Consider the following 19,433-nt stretch of genomic DNA (forward strand, 5'->3'; position numbering starts at 1 on the left):
TCCTGGCGTCCCCCCGACCCCCGCCTGGGTGGACCATCTCCATCCCCAGGCCGATGGCGCCCACTGCGCTGTCTCCAGCGGGGACTGCCCGAAACGCGCGCTCTCTCGGTCCGCACCCCCGCCTTGCACATTGCACGAGCCGGAGCCCCAGGAGGCAAACCAAGTTCCCAACTCAGCCCCTCGCGCTTGGATGAACGAGCGCGTGGCCAGCACTTTTGAGTCACCGCGCATTCTACGCGGCACAGGCTGTCCGACCCCCACCCCCAGCCCTAGCCGTTCCCAGCGCAGTTTCCTACAGAAAACCGCACGGCCGGGCCCCACCCTGCCCCGCTCAGCCGTTCCCGGGGCGCGCGTGGGCTCCAAGACACCCTGCACAGCTGCTTCCCCGTTTCTGCTACTTGGGAGCTTTCTCCTTAAACTAAGCTTTGTCTTTCTTTCTAGTCACGTTTCCTTCTTTCCCTTCCCGGTATTTTCTGCCAGCTGACGCCCACGCCTTTCCTAGAAGGGGCTGGGGGCTGCATGCGGTGCGAGGCACGTCCCCCACCAGCTGTGGGCTCTTACTCAGCTCAGCACTCGCTCTCAGCAAACGGCCTGGATGGTGGCCTGAAGCCTGACCTTTGGGGGTGAAGACCTCAAGTCGGCAGAGCTCTGGAGAGGGTCCCAGTAAGCTATGGCAGGTGTCCTCAGGGACATATGCGCAGTCCTCCCAATGCTAAGGAGGCCATGGCAACATCCAACTTCTCTTAGGAAAGGCACTTAGCCATTTTAGGATCTCATTGAGGTCAGAGGTCTTTGGCGCTAAAGAATTGCAGAATCGATCGGGCAGCCGCCGCCTTTAATCCTAGCACTTTGGGAGGCCAAGGCGGGTAGATCACTTGAGGTCAGGCGTTCGACACCAGCCTGGCCAACATGGGGGAACCCTGTCTCTACTAAAAATACAAAAATTAGGCGTGGTGGCGCATGCCTGTAATCCCAGCTCCTGGGGAGGCTGAGGCAGGAGAATTACTTGAACCTGGGAGGCTGAAGTTGCAGTGAGCAGAGATCACACTGCACTCCAGCCTGGGTGATAAAGTAAGACTCAGTCTCAAAAAAACAAAAAAAAGAATTGCAGAATCTACTTAGGGTTCACTCTGGGCCAGAACTACAGACCCCAAGAGCAGATGGGGCCCGCAGATGGGAGGATAGGAAGCCCAGAGCCAGGCCCCTCTGCAGAGCTCCCAACGGCCGGGTTCCTGGGGGAGTCTTGTCAGTTGCCAGCACAAAGCGGTCCGCTTCCCAATCTGCATAGTTCGTGCCAATGGGCCCCGTGTACCTGGATTGAAAACTGACTTCTTGGCTGGGCGCGGTGGCTCACGCCTGTAATCCCAGCACTTTGGGAGGCCGAGGCGGGCGGATCACAAGGTCAGGAGATCGAGACCATCCTGATTAACACGGTGAAACCCCGTCTCTACTAAAAATACGAAAAATTAGCCGGGCGTAGTGGCGGGCGCCCGTAGTCCCAGCTACTTGGGAGGCTGAGACAGGAGAAAGGCGTGAACCCAGGAGGCGGAGCTTGCAGTGAGCCAAGCCATTGCACTCCAGCCTGGGCGACAGACTGAGACTCTGCCTCAAAAAGAAAAAGAAAAAGAAAAAGAAAACTGACTTCTTTAGGTGGGCACCCACCTTTTAGCCTTAGGAAGATGCTGAATGAAACATACCAAGATTTAGGAGAATCAGAACCGAAGTGTTAGCGTTCCTGTATTAAGTGAAACTTGAACACATTTCGTATTTTATGTTTTTGGAACATCTAAGATAACTTGCAGTTCACCACATTTAAAATTTGAATCTGTTAAGTTGTATGAGTTTTTAGCCAGGTGCAGTGGCTGACCCCTGTAATCCCAATGCTTTGGGAGGCCAAGGCAGGAAAATCGCCCCCCCCCCCAAAAAAAAAGTATCACAATGAAATAAAGTTTCACTCTGTCACCCAGGCTGGAGTGCAGTGGATTATGGTTCACTGCAGCCTCCACTTCCTGGGCTTAAGCAAACCTCCTGCGTCAGCCTCCCCATATGCTGGGATTATAGACATAAGCCACCTCACCAGGCCAATGCATGAGTTACTGAAGCACCCGAGATTCTGTTATCAATTCAGACAACCTAAGGCACGCAAAAAGGAGTGAAAAGAGGCTTCATTTATAAATTGTTTCAAATGTTGAAAATTGCTTAATTGAGTTTATAGATGGGACCAAATATTATGCAGAAGCCCCTTTAAAGTGACTGCAGACCAGGCGCGGTGGCTCACACCTGTAATCCCAGCACTTTGGGAGGCCGAGGTGGACGGATTGCCTGAGCTCAGGAGTTCAAGACCAGTCTGAGCAACATGGTGAGGCATGAGAATCGCTTGAACTGGGGAGGTGGAGATTGCAGTGAGCCGAGATTGAGCCACTGAACTCCAGCCTGGGCAACAGAGTGAGACTCTGTTAAAAAAAAAAAAAAGGCCAGGCACAGTGGCACATGCCTGTAATGTCAGCACTTTGGGAGGCCAAGGCAGGAGGATCGCTTGAGCCCAGGAGTTTGAGACCAGTCTGGGCAACATGGTGAAACCCCGTCTCTACTAAAAATACAAAAAAAATTAATCGGACGTGGTGGTGTGCACCTGTAATCTCAGCTCCTCAGGAGGCTGAGGTAGGAGAATTGCTTGAATCTGGGAGGTGGAGGTTGCAATGAGCCGAGATGGCGCCACTGCACTCCAGCCTGGTTGACAGAGCAAGACTCCGTGAAAAAAAAGTGACTGTAAAGTCTTCTAGGCTTAAAAGGGAATAATAGGGGATTTGTAAAATTGAACTTAACAGGTTAATAAATTGGGTTTTGAATTTCTAACTTCAATGTATTGAAATTAAATTTTAATAAATCAAATCCTAATTGTTGAAATTTAATATAAATCCAAGCATAACCACCTTGCCCAGGCACTAAACCAGCCCTCAGCCCCCATTCCCAGCCCTCCTTACCCGGGGTGGGTGTGGAGTGCCCTGGCGGAGGTCCAGGCTCTGCCCTGTAGGCCCAGGTCTGACCTGCCCTGAGGCCCTCCTGCTTGCCCACTGCCTGTCTGCCGTGGGCATGGGGGGGACAGAGTAGGGCAGGGGCAGGCCGGTGGGGTGAGGAGGCCTGCAGAGATGAGTGTTTCTGCTGCTGACTGGATCCCTGCTTTAGGAGACCCCATGCCTTACCTGGGATATTCCTGGGTCCCCAGCCTGAGGATGCCTCTCAGAGACATCCTCAAAAGCACTCGAAGGCTGGGAGTGGTGGTTTACGCCGTAATCCCCGCACTTCGGGAGGCTGATCACTTGAGCCCAGGACATCAAGGCTGCAGTGAGCTGTGATTGCACTGCTGCACTCCAGCCTGGGCGACAGATAGGACCCTGTCTCAAAAAAAAAAAAAATTACTCACACCTGGTTGTTGGAGGTGCCTGGTGGCTGTGGGGCCTTTGGGGCTGGGTTTGTGTCTTCCCCAGGCTGGCCAGTGCTCCTGGGTGGGGTCGCGGCGGCTCTGGGTGACTGCTCATTTGCAGAGTCAGCACAGGCAGGGCCCTTCCCGACAGTGGCAGCCTCGTGACTCTGTCCTGTTCTAACTAGGAGACCTTGGCCTGGGTCACCCAAGGGCAGGACCTGGGCCACTATTGCTGACCGTGTCCTGTCACTCCTAGGCCTTGAAACATTCCAGTTCAGAGGCCGGAAGCCCAGGAAGAGAGGGACACACACCAGCACTCCCTGCTGCCTAGCCCTCCCCACCTGTGGACGGAGACATCCTCTCTGGGTGCTGGGATAAGCAAATCCAGGGCAAGCAGGAGGGGGAAGTGGCACACTCACGCCCAGCAGAAGCTTCTGGATCCAGTGCCAGAGCCAGCACAGCAGTTCTCTGTCTGTGTTCCACGTGTGGGCCCCCGCTGGCCCAGCCGGCCCTGGCCAGTGACAGTTGCGTGTAGGTGTCTGGTTGGTTGCTGGGCTGATGCTGAGCCCCGAGGTGGGCATGTGTGGTGGCACGTGGCCCTAGTTTTGTGTATTTGCCCTTTGCAAAGGCCGTGTGCGTCACGGCACCATTGTGGGTTTTATACTTCTCACTATCACACAGCCAACTTAAAGTACCGCAAGCTGGCTGGGTGTGGCGGCCCACATTTAGGGAGGCTGGGACGGGCAGCTTGCTTGAACCTCAGGAGTTTGACACCAGCCTGGACAACATGGTGAAACCTCGTCTCTACAAAAACATTTATAAATTAGTGAGTCCTAGTGGCGCGTATCTATAGTCCCAGCTCCTCAGGAGGCTGTGTGGGAGGGTCATCTGAGCCCAGGGAGGTGGAGGCTGCAGGGAGCTGTGATCACACCACTGCACTCCTGCCCAGGTGACAGAGCCAGACCCTGTCTCAAAAAAAAAAAAAAAAAAAAAATCTAGGCTGGGCGTGGTGGCTCATGCCTGTAATCCCAGCACTTTGGGAGGCTGAGGCAGGTGGATCACAAGGTCAGGAGATAGAGACCATCCTGGCTAACACGGTGAAACCCCATCTCTACTAAAAATACAAAAAATTAGCCGGGCTTGGTGGCGGGTGCCTGTAGTCCCAGCTACTAGGGAGGCTGAGCCAGGAGAATGGCGTGACCCCGGGAGTCGGAGCTTGCAGTGAGCTGAGATTGCACCACTGCACTCCAGCCTGGGCAACAGAGCAAGACTTCGCCTCAAAAAAAAAAAAAAAAAAATCTGAAAGCAAAGGGGAGGGGCTGGCTGCCTGGCCTTGATGAGATCAAGAGGTAGTATTTCTCCGTGGTGGTGGGTTGAATGGCAGCCCCCGAAGCCTTGTCTAAGTCCTCACTCCTATACCCATGAATGCAACGGTGCAACCATATCTAGAAATAGGATCTCAGCCAGGCGCAGTGGCTCATGCCTGTAATCCCAGCACTTTGGGAGGCTGACGTGGGTGGATCACCTGAGATCAAGAGTTCAAGACCAAGCCTGGCCAACACGGTGAGAACCCATCTCTACTAAAAATACAAAAATTAGCCTGGCATAGTGGCGTGCACCTGTAGTCCCAGCTACTCCAGAGACTGAGGCAGGAGAATCCTTTGAACTTGGGAGGTGGAGGCTGCAGTGGGCTGAGATCGAGACACTGCACTCCAGCCCGGGAGGCAGAGTGAGACTCTTGTCTCAAACAACAACAACAACAACAAATAGAAATAGGGTCTCTGCAGAGGTATCTAGGGTGAGGATCTTGGGATGAGATCATTCTGGATATAGGGTGGGCCCTAAATCCAATGACAGGGGTCCTTGTAAGAAGAGAAGGGAGGTCGGGCACAGTGGCTCATGCTAATCCCAGCACTTTGGGAGGCTGAGGCGGGTGGATCACTTGAGGCCAGGAGTTCAAGACCGGCCTGGCTAATATGGCGAAACCCCACCTCTACTAAAAATACAAAAATTATCTGGGTGTGGTGGCACACGCTTGTAGTCCCAGCTACTCAGGAGGCTGAGGCAGGAGAATCACTTGAACTTGGGAGGCAGAGGTTGCAGTGAGCCAAGGTCTTGCCACCGCACTCCAGCCTGGGCAACAGAGTGAGACTCCGCCTCAAAAAAAAAAAAAAAAAAAAGAGAACAGAAGGGAGAGGCAGCACTGAGACAGATGCAAGGGGTGAACGTGGGGGTGGGGCCTCCAGAAGGAACCAACCCCACTGACACCTGCTTCTGCCTTTCGAACGGCGAGGCCAGAATGCGTTTCTGTTGAGTTGCAGCCTCTGGTTTGTGGTCATTTTTCAGAGAGTTCTAGGAAGCTCATATGGCCATGTGGAAAGCCTGCAGTGATAATTTTAGTCAGTATGCTTTATTTCCTTTTTTTTTTTTTGGAGTCTCGCTCTGTCGCCCAGGCTGGAATGCAGTGGCACCATCTCGGCTCACTGCAACCTCCACCTCCTGGGTTCAAGCAATTCTCCTGCCTAAGCCTCCCGAGTAGCTGGGATTACAGGCACCCGCCACCATGCCCGGCTAATTTTTGTATTTTTTGTAGAGATAAGATTTCACCATGTTGGCCAGGCTGGCCTTGAACTCCTGACCTCAGGTGATCTGCCTACCTTGGCCTCCCAAAGTGCTGGGATTACAGGTGTCAGCCACTGTGCCGGGCTTATTTTCTAACTTTCTTTTTCTCAGACCAACCTTAAAATTGATGAATATTCCACCAGCTCACCTGGCTGGGCCCACAGAGAAGCCTGGGCTGGAGGCCAGGTGGGTGGGTGCTGGCCCGCCCAGAGGGAAGTGCTTGCTGCAGAACCCCCTGTCCAGGGAGCCCCTCCGGTGCTGGGAAACTGACTGTGGGCAGGGCTGGTCTGGCCTCAGCTGGTCTGGCCAGTAGGGCTGGGGGGCATTGCTCCACGGGGGCCTGAGGGAGCCCAGAGGCTATAGACTCCTGCTCTGGGGCTAACAGGAGGCCAGGAGTAGCAGCATCTGTGGGTGGGGGAACAACAGGATTTTCATGGCACCTCCCCACCCCTCCCCCAGCTGGTGTCACCTGCTGTATGGCTCCTGTGTGGCTTTGGGCATTTGGGGAGGTGGGGGAGCATTTACTGATGACTGATGATGCCTGTGGGAATGGGCTTGGCGGTACTGATGATGAGACACAGGACAGAACGGGGGACGTCCTGATATGCCCTGGAGCCCCAGAGGCTTTATGACGCCCCCCACGTTGTCCTTGGGGTGCACCTTGCACACTGAGGCCTGGTGATCATTAGGTGTTTGTTAGGATCTAGGTTTGTCTGAGTGTGGCAGAGCCCCCAGCCATGCCGTTCCCGACAGAGTGTTAGCCATCAAACTGTGTTCTGAGGAGGGGGTGGAAAGGCAGGCAGGAATTCAACATCCTGCCCCAAATGGGCACACGTCACCTCTGTTACGGGGTGAATTTTGTTTCCTAAAAACACATATATTAAGTCCTAACCCCAGTGCCTCAGGATGTGACCTAATTTGGAGGATTGTGGCAGATGTAATTAGTTCAGATGAGGTCAGTAAGGTGGGCCCTAATCCAATAGGACTGGTGTCCTTTTTAGAAGAGGAGATTATGGCCTTACGCAGTGGCTCGCACCTGTAATCCCAGCACTTTGGGAGGCCGAGGTGGGCAGATCACTTGAGGCCAGGAGTTTGAGACCAGCCTGGAAAACACAGTGAAACCACAGCTCTACTAAAAGTTAAAAAAAAAAAAAAAATTAGCTGGATGTAGTGGCACATGCCTGTAATCCCAGCTACTCAGGAGGCTGAGGCTAGAGAATCACTTGAACCCGGGAGGCAGAGGTTACAGTGAGCTGACATCATGCCATTGTCCTCCAGCCTGGGGGACAAGAGCAAAACTCCATCTCAAAAAGAAAAAAAAAAAAGAGGAGATGAGGACACAGAGGAGTACCTAGGGACAACCCTGTGCAGACCCAGGGAGAAGATGGCATCCATAAAGCCAAGGAGAGAGGCCTCAGGAAGAGCATGCCCAGTGGACATCTTTTTTTTTTTTTTTTTTTTTTTGAGATGGAATCTCGCTCTGTCGCCCAGGCTGGAGTACAGTGGTGCGATCTCAGCTCACTGCAAGCTCCGCCTCCTGGGTTCACGCCATTCTCCTGCCTCAGCCTCCCAAGTAGCTGGGACTACAGGCACCCGCCACCACGCCTGGCTAATTTTTTGTATTTTTAGTAGAGACGGGGTTTCACCATGTTAGCCAGGATGGTCTCGATCTCCTGACCTCGTGATCCGCCCGCCTCGGCCTCCCAAAGTGCTGGGATTACAGGTGTGAGCCACCGGGCCCGGCCCCGGTGGACATCTTGATCTTGGACTTCCAGCCTCCAGGACTACAGGAAGACAAATTTCTGTTGTTCCAGCTGCCCAGGCTATGGTACATTGCAGGGCAGGCCCAGATACAATCTCCCTGCACGTTCTGCTATCACCAGGCAATGCCTAGCTGCAAAGGAGGCTGGGAAATATAGTCTTGATTCTGGGCGGCCACATTCCCACCAAGTCAGGAGATCAGCTACCGTAGAAGGAGGGGAAATTCAGCGGCAGGGCTGGACTCGCAGTCTCTGCCGTCGGCACACGTGCAGGTCTGCAGCGCACACAGCGTACATGCTGCTTCCTGCTCATTGGGTAGCCAGTGAACCATGTGACATCCGAGTCCCCGGGAATTAAACCAGCAGAGAACTCTGGCTCAGCTCTGCAGGGAGGTAATAAAGGTGTCCTACAATCCCTGCTAGGCCGAAGCAATCAGCAGTGCTGACACTCTCTGTATATTTGGAGTGCCAGAGGCTGTGGGTTTTTTCCTTGTTTCTTTTTCTTTCTTTCTTTCTTTTTTTTTTTTTTGAGACAGAGTCTCACTCATGTCACTCAGACTGGAGTGCGGTGGTGTGATTTTGGCTCACTGCAACCTCCACCTCCAGGGTTCAAGCAATTCTCGTGCCTCAGCCTACCCAGTAGCTGGGATTACAAGTGCCCGCCACCATGCCTGGCTAATTTTCATATTTTTAGTAGACACAGGGTTTCACCATGCTGGCCAGGCTGGTCTCAAACTCCTGACCTTAAGTGATCCACCTGCCTTGGCCTCCCAAAGGGCTGGGATCACAGGTGTCAGCCACCATGCCTGGCTGGTTGTGGGTTTTTTCTTAGTTTACATTCTTTCACTCTTCCTTTTAACATTAGAATTCCCAGAGCTGGGCTGAGCACAGTGGTTCACACCTGTAATTCCAGCACTTTGGGAGGCCGAGGCGTGGGCCTGGGCTGATGGGATTTGCTGCCGTGGGAGAAATGGCCAGGACAGTGGCTTTCCTTGGCATTGTCAGTGAGTGGGGCCACAGAGGTTCATGACAGTCCCCCAGCCCCACTTTGCTGCCAGGCTGGCTGGGCAGGGGATCGGAACGGGCATGTGCTGTAACACCGTGTGGTTGGCGTCTGACAGCATGGAAGTCCAGCGCGGGCTAGTCAGGCTGGTAAAATGCGTCACACCTCAGAACTGCCTCGTGTGCTCGTAAAAACCGCAGCACTCAGGCTATATACCCTGGCCTGTCCCATCAGACCCTCTGAGGGTGTCACTAGTCGCCAGCCGCGCCACTGGTCTACCCCTTGGGTTGGGAAGGGGGCTCCCAGGATTTCCACGTTGCCTTCCTGTTACAGTAGGTAGCCAGTCAGACGTGAGCGGGGCGGGAGAGGGCTCCCCTCCTCCCCGTCCCCCAACCAGGAAAGTCAGTTGACCATCAGGTGATGGTCAGGGAGCTGTTTGTTTGTTGTTGTTGTTGTTTGAGTCTCGCTCTGTTGCCCAGGCTGGAGTGCAGTGGCGTGATCTCAGCTCACTGCAAGCTCCGCCTCCCGGGTTCACGCCATTCTCCTGCCTCAGCCTCCCGAGTAGCTGGGACTATAGGCTCCCGCCAGCACGCCCAGCTAATTTTTTGTATTTTTAGTAGAGACTGGGTTTCACCATGTTGGCCAGGGTGGTCTTGAACTCCTGACCTCGTGATCCACCTGCCTTGGCCTCCCAAAGTGCTGGGATTACAGGTGTGAGCCACTGCGCCTGGCTTTTTTTTTTTTTTTTTGGCAGAGTCTTGCTCTGTTGCCCAGGCTGGAGTGCAATGGCGGGATCTTGGCTCACTGCAACCTCCAGTTCCCAGGTTCAGGCGATTCTTCTACCTTAGCTTCCCTAGTAGCTGGGACTACAGGTGCCCGCCACCATGCCCAGCTAATTTTTTATATTTTTAGTAAAGACAGGGTTTCACTATGTTGGCCAGGCTGGTCTTGAACTCCCTGCCTTAAGTGATCCACCCGCCTCTGCCTCCTATGGGAGAGGATCACAGGCATGAGCCACTGCGCCTGGCCTGGAATTTTCTTGACCATACTTTTTTTTTTTTTGAGACTGAGTCTCACTCTGTCACCAGGCTGGAGTTCAGTGACGTGATCTCTGCTCACTGCAACTTCTGCCTCCTGGGTTCAAGTGATTCTCCTGCCTCAGCCTCCCGAGTAGCTGGGACTACAGGCACGTGCCACCATGCCCAGCTAATTTTTGTATTTTTAGTAGAGACGGGGTTTCACCATGTTGGCCAGGATGGTCTTGATCTCTTGACCTCATGATCCCCCGATCCCCCCGCCTCGGCCTCCCAATGTGCTGGGATTACAGGTGTGAGCCACCGTGCCTGGCCTTGACCACACATCTTATGCAGGAGCTTAGGGGGCTGCCCCTCCGTTGGCCCAAGGGTGCCCTGAGCTGGTAACCCGTACTAGGGGCTGCTTGGGACAGACCTTAATGATGTCATCACCCTGCCACCTAGTGGGGTGTCTGGCCTCCTTGGCCTTAGTCACCTCGAGCTGCCCTTCTCCTTTGAGAGCAGGGGGCCCGCTGATTGCTGCACCCCCACAGCCTCAGAGGACGGCCCTGAGAGCCTGTGAAGGTGCTGGCCCTGTGCAAGTTACACATCTCCAAGCCTTTGGCAGGAAGGGTCTCCTTAGGAGAGGCTGGGCAGGTTCAGTCCCTGAGTCCTCTGAGCGCCTTTCTCTGCATTATGTCCAGGGATTTCCATCATTGTAACCATGTTTTAGGGGCTGCCCTGCATGTAGCTTCCAGGAATTTGGCCCAGCAGCAGCCGGAGGGACCCTGGGCTGCCAGGCTGGCTCAGTTGATCCAGACACCGTGGGTGCCGCAAAGGACCCAGCTGTTGTCCGGGGCCTGTGTCTCAAAAGCCATCCTACAAGTGTTCTGCGGGGTTTTGTTGACAGAAACTCAGTTTCCTGCCGTTCACAGGTGCCCAGTCATCCCCCCTCTGGTGCGATTGTGGGTGTGGATGTGTTGGGGCCTGACTCAGGATCAAGGGCTGAGCTGGGCGGGGACTCTTGGGAAGTGGGGCTTGGGGTCCCAGGTTATCGAATTTACCCCATGCCAGCTCTCTGGGCCCCGCACAGCACTCCAGCTCTCCCGCCAGACGTCTGGGGAGGCTGCACCTCCCACCCTGGTGGCTGCTTTGCTGCTGTCTGGGCCCAGCTGTGAATGGCTTTGCATTCCTCCGGCTTTGCAGTGGTGAGAAAGATGTGTGGTCATGGCGGCTCCCACCCGCCCCATGATGAGCACTCAGGAGCCTGAGCTCATCCTCTCCTCCTTCAGGTGGGCTGGCTATACCTGACGCACCCACCCACCACAGAGTTCCAGAATGCACCCCTCATGCCTCCCACCCTTCCATGGCAGGGGACAGTCAGTTCCCACAGCCTTCCCTGAGCATGTCACTCCTGGGGACTGCAGGTGCTCAGATGATCACGGGGGGGCCACAGGGTCTGAGCATGCCACCTCATTGTCCCTGAACTTTCGTGAGTGCACAGGGACCAACTGTACATGGAACACGCTGCCAGACCCTCTTCTGGAAGGGTCATTGTCTGCAACTTACGCCAGAGATGATGAGAAGGAAACTGGGTCATTTGTAAAACAGACATGTTCAGGTCTGGGTAGGACCCAGGGCATGCCAGCTAACGCTGCAGGGGCTGTCTGTTGGGGAACCCTGCTGCAGTGAGACAGCACCTCCACACCGCAGCTCGGGGCCCTGGCCTGTTTTCCTTTCACGATGCCCACGTCGGGCTTGTATCTGTGGACCCTGGCTTCCCCATGGCTGTGGATGAAGGAAAGCGACTCGTCCCCACCTCTGCCCTTGGGAATAGTACTGTGACCTTGCGTGGCTAAAGTATGACAAACGTTCAAATAATTTAAGAAATGGCTGGGCGCGGTGGCTCACGCCTGTAATCCCAGCACTTCGGGAGGCCGAGGAGGGCAGATCACGAGGTCAGGAGATTGAGACCATCCTGGCCAACATGGTGAAACTCCACCTCTGCTAAAAATACAAAAAATTAGCCGGGCGTGATGGCGCGTGCCTGTAATCCCAGCTACTGAGAAGGCTGAGGCAGGAGAATCGCTTGAATCCGGGAGGTGGAGGTTGCAGTGAGCCGAGATCACGCCATTGCACTCCAGCCTGGGCGACAGAGCAAGACTCCATCTCGAGGAAGAAAAAAAAAAAAAAAAGAAAGAAACTGAGGCTGGGCACAGTGGCTTGTAATCTCAGCACTTTGGGAAGCCAAAGCAGGAGGACTGCTTGAGCCCAGGAGTTCAAGACCAGCCTGGGCAACATAGTGAGACTCCATCTCCACAAAAATCAGAAACTTAGCCAGGTGTGGTGGCGTGCACCTGCAGTCTAAGCACTTTGGGAGCCAAGGCAGGAGGATGGTTTGAGCCCAGAAGGTGGAGGCTGTAGTGATTCATGATTGTATCACTGCACTCCAGCCTGGGAGTCAAAGGGAGAAACCCTGTCTCTAAAATTAAACATAAATAAATAAATAAATAGGCCAGGCATAGTGACTTGCATCTGTAATCCCAGCACTTTGGGAGACACAGGCAGGCGGAATGCTGGGATTACAGGAGTTCAAGACCAGCCTGGGCACCATGGTGAAATGCCATCACTACAAAAAATAAAATAAAGAAAAAGAAACTGTTTCCTAGGACTGCACACTCCCGAAGCTGGCCTCTCCCTAGCCGAGGAGTGGCAGTGCTCAGGGAGGCCCACATGGACTCAGACCCAAGGCTGGGACTGGAGTGAATTATCTGGAGGGCTTGCGTGTCTGCAAGGGCAACGACGCTGGAAGGAGGTGGGGAGTCTTTTGCATGGCTGCGTGTCGGGCCCTCTGGGACCCCTCAACACTCTCGTGTGGACGGGAGGATGTCTGTGGGAATCCCAGAGTTGGCACTGAGGAGGAGTCTTCCGAGTGGGCGGAGGGGGATGCCTGCCAGGCCCAAGCCCTCCTGTGGGCAGCCCCTGCAGCACCCCCATTGCCCTGCTCTGTGAGTGGCTGCTGGCGGGGGGGGGCACAGTGGTCTGCTTGTCTCGGTCTTCTGCACTGCCACTGCCAATGGGAGCTTGGATTAGGCATGCCAGCCTCCTGACGCCCAGAGCCCATGCTCTGCCCACGTGTGTTAGTGGACGGTCCTCGTGACTGCTGGGACTGTCCTGGAGAGCAGCCCAGGACCCCTCACATGGCACAAGATGCTCTTCTGTCCAGAATGGCCTTTATTTGTTGTCAGGGACAGGGGAGGGAAGCTTCTTGGTGGAAGGGAGAGGCTGAAGAATGAACAGCCCTGGGACCACTTTCTCTGCCAGGAGGTGGCACTGGGAGAGGATGGGGACTCCGGAGGGGCGTACCGTCCTCCAGGAAGCCCTCTGCTGGGTTGGCTCCGTGCCTCTGTCTTGGGAAGTGATGAACTTGGTTGCCTTATGCTGACTGGGGTCTGTCAGAGATCTTGGTTTTCCCCAGGAGTTCTGGAGGCCCAGAGCCTGGGTGCGGCACCCGGTTCATTGGGGAGGGGCATGGGTCCTGTCCCCTCCTCCTGGCCGGGCTCCACCAGGGCTAAGCTCTCATCTGGGGCTGCGGAAGAGAGCCAGGGTGGGGACAAAGCCCTGGCTGGTGGGTCTAGGCCAGTTCCAGGTACAGGGTCCAGATCCCCCCACTCCAGCAGGAGGGAGCTTCCTCTTCAAAGCCATCTGGCTCTGGGAAGGACAGTGAGGCAGGGCCATCTGCTTCCCCACTCCCTGGGGTCTCTTCCTGGCCGGGGCCTGGAGCTGTGCAGCCTGGCCCAGTTGGTCCTCCCTTCCGCTGTGACCACAGGGGTGGGCCTAGGCCTCCAGCTTGCAGTGGTGCAGAGGGCTGGGGAGCAGAGGGGGCCCTGGCAACAGTGGCCAAAAGTCCTGGCGCCGCCGAGGGACTGGATTCCGCAGGGGCTGCAGCCCCCGGCCGCTGTCACTGGGGTGGGGTGGGCGGTTGTTTCTCTGCAGGCCCAGGTGATGTGGGGGGGGCACCTGGGCTGCCACACAGACCCTGGGCTGGGTCGGGCACGGGGCCTGCCTCCCCCCCAGCTCAGGGACCGCAAGAGATGTGGCCCTGGCGGCTCAGGGCGGCAGGAGGGGCGGGCCAGCCCCACCGTCTCAGGATACCGTGCTAGGGGAGGGTTTCCTCGCCAAAGGCCGTCCAGCGGCTGTGACCCCTTCGCCTGGAGCCCCAGCTTCCTCCCGGCGCCGCCCTCCCGCCCCGGCCCACGCGGAACAAACAAGGCCCTGGCCTCGGAGCTGCCCCGCCGCCCAGCGCTCACAGGTCGTTTATTCCAAGTAAGAAAACGGAGACCTGCTCGGGGCAATCTAGCGGGGCCGAGGCCCAGGGCGAGGCCGTACGCGTGTGCCTGCGTGGCCGCCTCTTTTGCAGTGACCACCAACAACGACAGAGGCGGCCCGCTGCACACGCGGGTTCCCGCCCGGACCCACGCCCTTCCCGTGGGGGACGCGGGCGGCATCGCCAGCTTGGCGCGGCCCCGGGACGCGAACGCGTGGCTTCAGCGGCTCCGTCCATGGTGTCCGCCTGCAGGGGGCGCCCCCGCGCCTGCCTCGACCGGCTCGCCCCCGTGCCGCGGACGCGCGCCCGCTGCCTCTCGCGACACTCGCCCCGGCCGCCGTCCGTCGCCGCTCGCGTGCGTGCGCGTGCGTGCTGGTGCGGGCGCCGTGCGTGCGCGCGCGCGGCGGCCCAGAAAGCGGCGCTGGGACCCTGAGGCGGCGGTGGTTAGGCGGCTCCCCGGCGGCTCCTCCGCGGCGGTGACGGCGACCGCACTCCCCGCTTCCCGCTCCCCGCGCTCCTCCGCCCGGGCCCGCCAGCCGAGGCCGCTCCCGAGCGTCGGAAGATGCCGGCCGTGTCCAAGGGGGACGGGATGCGGGGCCTGGCGGTCTTCATCTCGGATATCCGCAACTGTGAGTGGCGGGGGCGGCGTGGGGCCGGTGCCGGGGCCGGGGCCGCCGGCGGAGACGGGGTCTGGGAGCGGAGGCCCGGGGCGGGGCCTCGAGGCGGGGGTGCAGGCGGGGCCGGGGGTCTGGGGGTGCAGGCTGGGATGCGGGCGGGGCCCGGGGCCTGAGGGTGCGGGCGGCGTTCGGGGTCTTGGGGTACCGGGTCTGGGGTACCGGGTCTGGGGGTGGGGGCCAGGGTGCGGGGTGGGGGTCCAGGGTCTGGGGGTGCGGGCGGCGCTCAGAGTCTTGGGGTATCGGGTATGGGGGTGCGGGTCAGGATGCAGAGCGGGGCCCTGGGTCTGGGGGTGCGGGGTGGGGGGTCCTGGGTCTAGGGGTGCGGGGTCTAGGGGTTTAGGGCACGGCCCTTCATCCACATTTCCACTCCCGTTTGCTGGTCCGTGCGGGGGGCTGCGGCACCACCAAGGGGGTTCCGGGCCAAGACGCCCCTCCCCAGCATGATGTCACCTTGGTCTTTCTAGTACTGGAGCGTTTAACCCAGCGTTTTCCAAAACGGCGTGGATTTTAGCTTTGGGAGCAGAAATCTGGAAATCAGTGTCTTCCCAGGAAACAGCTTTGTGACCTGGGTTCTGGAGGCTTATTAACCCCTGATTAGATCTCACCCACGACGATTAAAATGACTCATTCCCGGAGGGAATCTGGACACGAGCAGTCGGGGTGTGGGATGGCCTCGCTGCCTGCTGCTCCAATCACAGACCTCGTTCTCAGCCCCATGCCTGTCCCCTCGGGGTGGGAAAAATCCACACCAAACCGTTAAACAAGCCAGGAAGGCTTGGCCTGTTAGAAGGATGTGCAGGGTGGCTGGGTGGGTGCACCGGTCCACCAATTAATTTGACTTTGGTGTGCAGAACCTCCTCTTGGCTTTCAGAGGCCGTCTCCTTATTTAATTTGAGGGAGAAACAAAGCCAGTTTCCTGTCTGCTGTGTTGATTTTTTTCCTTGTTATCCAGCAGATAGTTGACTTCATGATTTTTGTTTTTCTTTTTTTTGAGACAGGGTCTTGCTCTGGCGCCCAGGCTGGAGCGCAGTACTTCCATCACGGCGCACTCAACCTCCCACCTCAAGTGATCCTACCACCTCAGCCTCCGGAGTCACTGGGACTACAAGCGTGCACCACCACCATGCCTGGCTGATTTTCGTGTTTTTTGTAGAGATGGGGGGTCTTGCCATGTTGCCTAGGCTGGTCTCGAAATCCTGAGCTCAAGTGATCCACCCGTCTTGGCCTCCCAAAGTCCTGGGGTTACTGTCGTGAGCCACGGCACCCTCATAATTTTTAATGTATATTTTGAGGGATTGTTGTGATCTTCCCTTTGAATTCTCATCTCCTTAGACGGGGTAGAGGATCAGGAGGATAGTGGTTCTCCCACACTCTGTGGAAGGGTAGAGGACCATCTAACCCTTCCCGTACTCTGTTAAAAAAAAAAAAAAAAAGCATAGAGCTGGGTGCGGTGGCTCACACCTATAGTCCCAGCATTTTGGGAGGCTGAGGCAGGTGGATCTTTTGAGCCCAGAAGTTTGAGACCAGCCTGGGCAATGTGGTAACACCCTGTCTCTACAAAAAAATACGAAAATTAGCTGGGCGTATTGGTGTACACATCTATAGTCCCAGCTACTTGGGAGGCTGAGAGAGGAGGATCACTTGACCCCAGGAGGTCAAGGCTGCAGTGAGCTGAGATGGTGCCATACTCCAGCCTGGGTGACAGAGTGAGACCTTTCTGACAAAAAAAAAAAAAAAAAAAAAAAAAGGCTTAGAAACACCCTCAGATCAGCACTTTTACGAGTAGCATTTTTTCTCTTTGTTTGTTATATAATGAGACCAACATGCATTTTGTAAAACTAAGTGTGTGTATTATTTCTTAAGGGTACCTCTGGGACAAAGACTGAGTACGCTTAAATGCGCTATGATGTCTGTCCTTCCATTTTTGAAGAAAATTGCGTTAGGCAGGACAATGAGATTGAAAGCCATTTCCTCAGACAGCAAGTCACCCACTTGTTAGATATATTGTCTGTGCCAGGGCCTGCGTTCGACAGGATGGCGCCTACCACAGTGAGCGCGGTACAGCCGTCCTCCCTTGTTAGATAGATGGTTTGTGCCAGGGCCTGCGTTCGACAGGATGGCGCCTACCACAGTGAGCGCGGTACAGCCGTCCTCCCTTGTTAGATAGATGGTTTGTGCCAGGGCCTGCGTTCGACAGGATGGCACCTACCACAGTGAGCGCGGTACAGCCGTCCTCCCTTGTTAGATAGATGGTTTGTGCCAGGGCCTGCGTTCGACAGGATGGCGCCTACCACAGTGAGCGCGGTACAGCCGTCCTCCCTTATTTGTGGTTTCACCTTCTGAGGTTTCAGTTACCTCTGGTGATCTGAAAATAGGTGCGCATAGTACAATAAGATATTTAAAGAGACCACATTCATATAACTTTTATTACAGTATATCATTACAGTTCTCTTTTATTATTGGCTGCTGTTAATCTCTTACTGTGCCTAATCTGTAAGTTAGACTTTTTCATAGGTATGTGTGGGAAAAAGGCAGCTTGTATAGGATTTAGTATTATCTGAAGTTTCAGGCACCCACTGAGTGCCTTGGAACGTATACCTGTGGATATGGGGAAACTGCTGTACTCTATAAAATACTTGACTATATAGACCAGACTTTCTCCAACTCAGCAGAGCTGACATTTGGGGCTGGATCACACTTTATTGTGGGGAACTGTTCTGTCCCTTTTAGGATGTTTATAGCAGCACCAGATGCCTTAGTTGTGATAAGGAACAATGTCTCCAGGCATTGACAAATGTGCCCTTAGGGCAAAGTTGTCCTCAGTCGAGAACCACTAGTGTATCCCATTGAATAAAACAGCCCCTCCCCTGAAGGAGCTAGTAGAAGAAGGGGTGCTTAGTCCTAGCTGGGGGAGCCAGGTCTCTTTAATACGGCCCCTTTCTCGGAATCCTCTTTCCCTCGTTGCTGTTGGATGGCCTCTCATCAGCTGCAGCGCTCACCATTCTCCTTCTGGGCAGTGTCTTCAGCTTGTGGTGCTGTTTTTCACCCGAGTGGCCCCATCTCCCCCACTGCCCTCTAGGATGGCCTCTACAAGGTGCACACCCTATCTTGCTCATCACATTTTTCCTGCTGTTCTCCTCATGGCGAGCGTCTGGCATGCGAGGTGCATGCCAGAGAAGACCTCACAAGGAAGGTGATTCTTGGGCAATTCAGGCAGAAGACCAAGGTATTAGAGGAACAGCAAATAATTAATGTATATACGTATTGAGTTAATGAATGTTGGCTGGTGCCTGGAGATGGGATTGGAGACCCAGCCAGGGTTTGAGCTGATCTGAACTTGACCTCCATGTCACAGGCAGAGGGGTCCCCGCTTCCCCTTTCCCTGGCCAGCTCTGATTTTGTGTGCTGTTTTCCTGTCGTGAGAGTGAATGATAGGAGTAGTCGGGCCCTGTGGAAAGAGGACTCTGAGCCAACAGCCAAGGCTCTTGACCCTGACTCTGCCTCTTAGCAGCTGCATGAGTGGAGGCCACTGGCCATGGAGCCTCAGTTTCCACAGCGGACAGTTGAAGGGCTGGATTTTCAGCTGAAATATCATTAAAGCTGCGTGAGTGGAGGCCACTAGCCACGGAGCCTCAGTTTCCTCAGCTGACGCTTGAAGGGGCGGATTTTGAGCTGAAATATCGTTAAAGCCTGTTTCAGCTCCAAATTTGCGTCTTTCTGACCAGTTTCTTAAGTTTTCCTCCTTTAGCCTGGGCAATATAGTGAGACCCCAGTCTTTTCAAAAGAGAAAAAAGAATTAGCCAGGCGTGGTGGCACGCACCTGTGGTCCCATTTACTCAGTGGGCTGAGGTGAGAGCATTGTCTGAGCCCTGGAGGTTGAGGCTGCCGTGAACTAGGATTGCACCACTGCACTCCAGCCTGGGCAGCCTGAGCAGCAGATTGAGACCCTGCCTCAAAAAAAAAAGTTTTTCCCCTCCAAGACCTGGTGCCAACCGGGTGCGGTGGCTCACGCTTGTAATCCCAGCACTTTGGGAGGCTGAGGTGGGCTGATCACCTGAGGTCAGGAGTTCAAGACCAGTCTAGCCAACATAGGGAAACCCTGTTTCCACAAAAATACAAACATTAGCTGGGCGTGGTGGCATGCACCTGTAGTCCCAGCTACTCCGGAGGCTAAGGCAGAAGAATCGCTTGAACCCAGGAGGCGGAGCTTGCAGTGAGCTGAGATTGTGCCATTGCACTCCGGCCTGGGTGACGGAGCAAGACTCTGTCTCAAAAAAAAAAAAAAAAAAAAAAAAGCCCTGTGCCAAGTATCTGAGGTAGCGGACAGGGAGCATGTCGACACTAGGATGCTCTGTTTTCACTTCAAGTAACCCACTCCCAACAGACTGGCTTGGGGCATTACTCCTCTTAGCATAGGCAGCAATGAATATGCTCCAGGATTTGAAAAGGTGCCTCGTGTCAAGCTCTGCCCCTCAAAGTTGTAGCTTTTGTGGCTCAGGTAGTGAACTAACTTAATGTCTCCTAAAATTAACTTCATCCTTCCTGATTGACGTCAGCCCAGCATTTGGTCAGTATGCATTCAGTGTGTGAGAGTTAATAAGCTGTTT

The 19,433-nt window shown here is 55.3% G+C and overlaps 2 protein-coding genes across 8 annotated transcripts in view; one reads left to right on the forward strand and one right to left on the reverse strand.

Moving 5' to 3' along the window:
* Positions 1–3,525, reverse strand: part of CHID1 (chitinase domain containing 1) — a 44,248-nt gene extending 40,723 nt beyond the window's left edge. The window contains exon 1 of one of the 2 annotated variants that reach the window (XM_054661846.1): positions 3,425–3,525. Coding sequence is in view for 1 of the 2 variants with exons in the window: in XM_016920080.4 (XP_016775569.1) it covers positions 3,204–3,250 (47 nt within the window). In the remaining variant the exon portion in view is untranslated. Of the gene's footprint in view, positions 1–3,203; positions 3,307–3,424 lie in introns of those variants that run through there. The other variant, XM_016920080.4, reaches the window with a different exon arrangement.
* Positions 3,526–14,458: 10,933 nt separating this feature from the next.
* The window catches only part of AP2A2 (adaptor related protein complex 2 subunit alpha 2), an 88,727-nt gene continuing 83,752 nt past the window's right edge, over positions 14,459–19,433 (forward strand). For 2 of the 6 annotated variants that reach the window (XM_063783695.1, XM_024346878.3), the window contains exon 1: positions 14,470–14,778. Coding sequence is in view for 2 of the 6 variants with exons in the window: in XM_024346878.3 (XP_024202646.1) it covers positions 14,712–14,778 (67 nt within the window). In the remaining 4 variants the exon portion in view is untranslated. Of the gene's footprint in view, positions 14,779–19,433 lie in introns of all 6 variants that reach the window. The other 4 variants (XM_063783691.1, XM_063783694.1, XM_016920088.4 and 1 more) reach the window with 3 other exon arrangements.

The sequence above is a fragment of the Pan troglodytes genome, chromosome 9, assembly GCF_028858775.2.
Source record: "Pan troglodytes isolate AG18354 chromosome 9, NHGRI_mPanTro3-v2.0_pri, whole genome shotgun sequence".
Classification (NCBI taxonomy): domain Eukaryota; kingdom Metazoa; phylum Chordata; class Mammalia; order Primates; family Hominidae; genus Pan; species Pan troglodytes.